The following is a 1,887-nucleotide window of genomic DNA, read 5'->3' on the forward strand; positions in this document are numbered from 1 at the left end:
TGAGAAGAGCTGAGAGAAGCTGAGTGAGCCTGGAGGCCGGTGGGTGCTTTGGTATGCTAATGGACACCACAGCTAGCTGTTTCTTTAGGACCTGCCATTTAGGCCATGCGCTCTGTTGGTTCTCTCTTTGTTCTCTAGGTCCTCTCTCCCTTGTCTTCCCCTGACCCCCACTCCTCTCATGGCCCAGACCAATGATTAAAGTAACCCTTCTGGTCTTTGCCCAGTTGTACTATTTTGGATGACTGTATTTAACATTCTATATTCATTTTCATTTTCTCCTTAAAAGCTCCAGGCAAATGATAATGTTTTAAGATTTAATTTATTTTATGTGTGTATTCCCACATGTGTGTAGGTGCATCACATACACGCTTAGTGCCTGCAGAGGCTGGAAGGCATCAGGTCCCCTGGAACTGGTGTCACTGCAGTTAGTTCAGAGCCACCATGGAGGTGCCAGAAACCGAAACCAGGCTCTCTGCAAAAGCAGGGGTGCTCTTAACTGCTAAGTCATCACTCCAGCTCCCAGATGGTCAGTTTTCGTGTTAAGTCAAAATGGAGCGGGTATGTTTTCTTCCGGGCCTTGCCCTTTTGCATCCCCAGCCACACCACCTGTTCTCTGCTCTACAGAAAGCAAAGACACTCAAGTTAAACATTAACCAGAATGACTGAGAATGGGGTAGAAGGCACACATCCCTGGCCTGGAGAGCAGAGCCCCCTCACCCCAGTTGATTGTTCAAACAGGAAGAAACCTTGAGGCAGGCCACATTTCCAAGAGACTGGGGGCCAGCTGATGACAAGAAATACTTTCCACTGCAGTCAATAAATATTTACTGAACTCCTGTGTGAGGACAGTCACACAAGGAAGGCTGAGGCAGAAAAACTCCAGTTACTACGTGCAAGAAGAGCTTTCAGGGAGGCAGGACTGAGGGTCTTAGGGCATCAATAAACAATCTAGAAAAGGAGGAGGAGGCCTACGCAAAGAGGACGGAATGAACAAAAGAACAGGGGACAATGCAGAGTCAGGTCGGTAGTAAATGACCAATGTGGTGACAGGATTTGAGGGTGCACAGTGTGGGTAGGGAAGGTGGGAAACGGTTCAGGACTGGAAGGCAGCTTGGGACCTGTGTTAGTGATTTCTGTGGAATAACAGAATTTATAGAACACACACATATATATAAACTGGGGGGGGGGGAGGGATTAGAATGTTTAACAGGCTGTGGTCCAGCTAGTCCAACAATGGCTGTCTACCAACAGAAGATCCAAGAATCCAGTAGCTGTTTAGTTCATGATGCTGGATGCCTCAGGCCATCTTCCGTACGAGCTGGAATCCCAAAGAAGCAGGCCCAAATGCCAGTGAAGGAATGGACTTGCTGGCAACAGTGAGAGCGAGCAGGCAAAGACAGTAAACTTGCTTCTTTTCTGTCTTTGATACAGGCTGACTGCAGACGGTGTGGCCCAGATAAGAGATGGTGCTATCCCACCTCAAAGATCCAGTCTAGAAGCCGATCTTTCCACTTCAAACGATGAAGCAAGGTAGGCAGCGGTGCAGCACGCCTTTAATCCCAGCACTCAGGAGGCAGAGGCAGGCAGATGTCCAGGTTCGAGGACAGCCTGGTCTACAGAGCAAATTCCAGGACAGCCAGCGTTACCCTGCCTCAAAAAAAGAAAAAAAAAAATTAAGCAAAAATCTCTCACAGGTGTGCTCAGCCATTTTTGGCTATTAGTTAACTCCAGATATAGTCAGGCTGACAACCAAGAATAGCCATCCCAGGACCAAACAGGTTAGTCTGGCTCTTACAAGTTAAAGGGTGTCATATAAATCATGGACTGACCACACAGACCCCTTAGACAGTGGCAGGGAGTGGCCCACTGGGCTGACAACAGGCCAGA

General features: G+C 48.2%; 1 protein-coding gene across 1 annotated transcript in view; it reads right to left on the reverse strand.

Moving 5' to 3' along the window:
* Positions 1–1,817: 1,817 nt before the first annotated feature.
* Gp5 (glycoprotein V platelet) overlaps positions 1,818–1,887 on the reverse strand; it is a 1,374-nt gene continuing 1,304 nt past the window's right edge. Inside the window, exon 2 of the mRNA XM_055625221.1 lies at positions 1,818–1,824. Within this exon, the coding sequence (XP_055481196.1) occupies positions 1,818–1,824 (7 nt within the window). The remainder of the gene's footprint in view (positions 1,825–1,887) is intronic.

This window comes from Psammomys obesus, unplaced genomic scaffold (genome assembly GCF_907164565.1).
Source record: "Psammomys obesus unplaced genomic scaffold, mPsaObe1.curated_primary_1811, whole genome shotgun sequence".
Taxonomy (NCBI): Eukaryota; Metazoa; Chordata; class Mammalia; order Rodentia; family Muridae; genus Psammomys; species Psammomys obesus.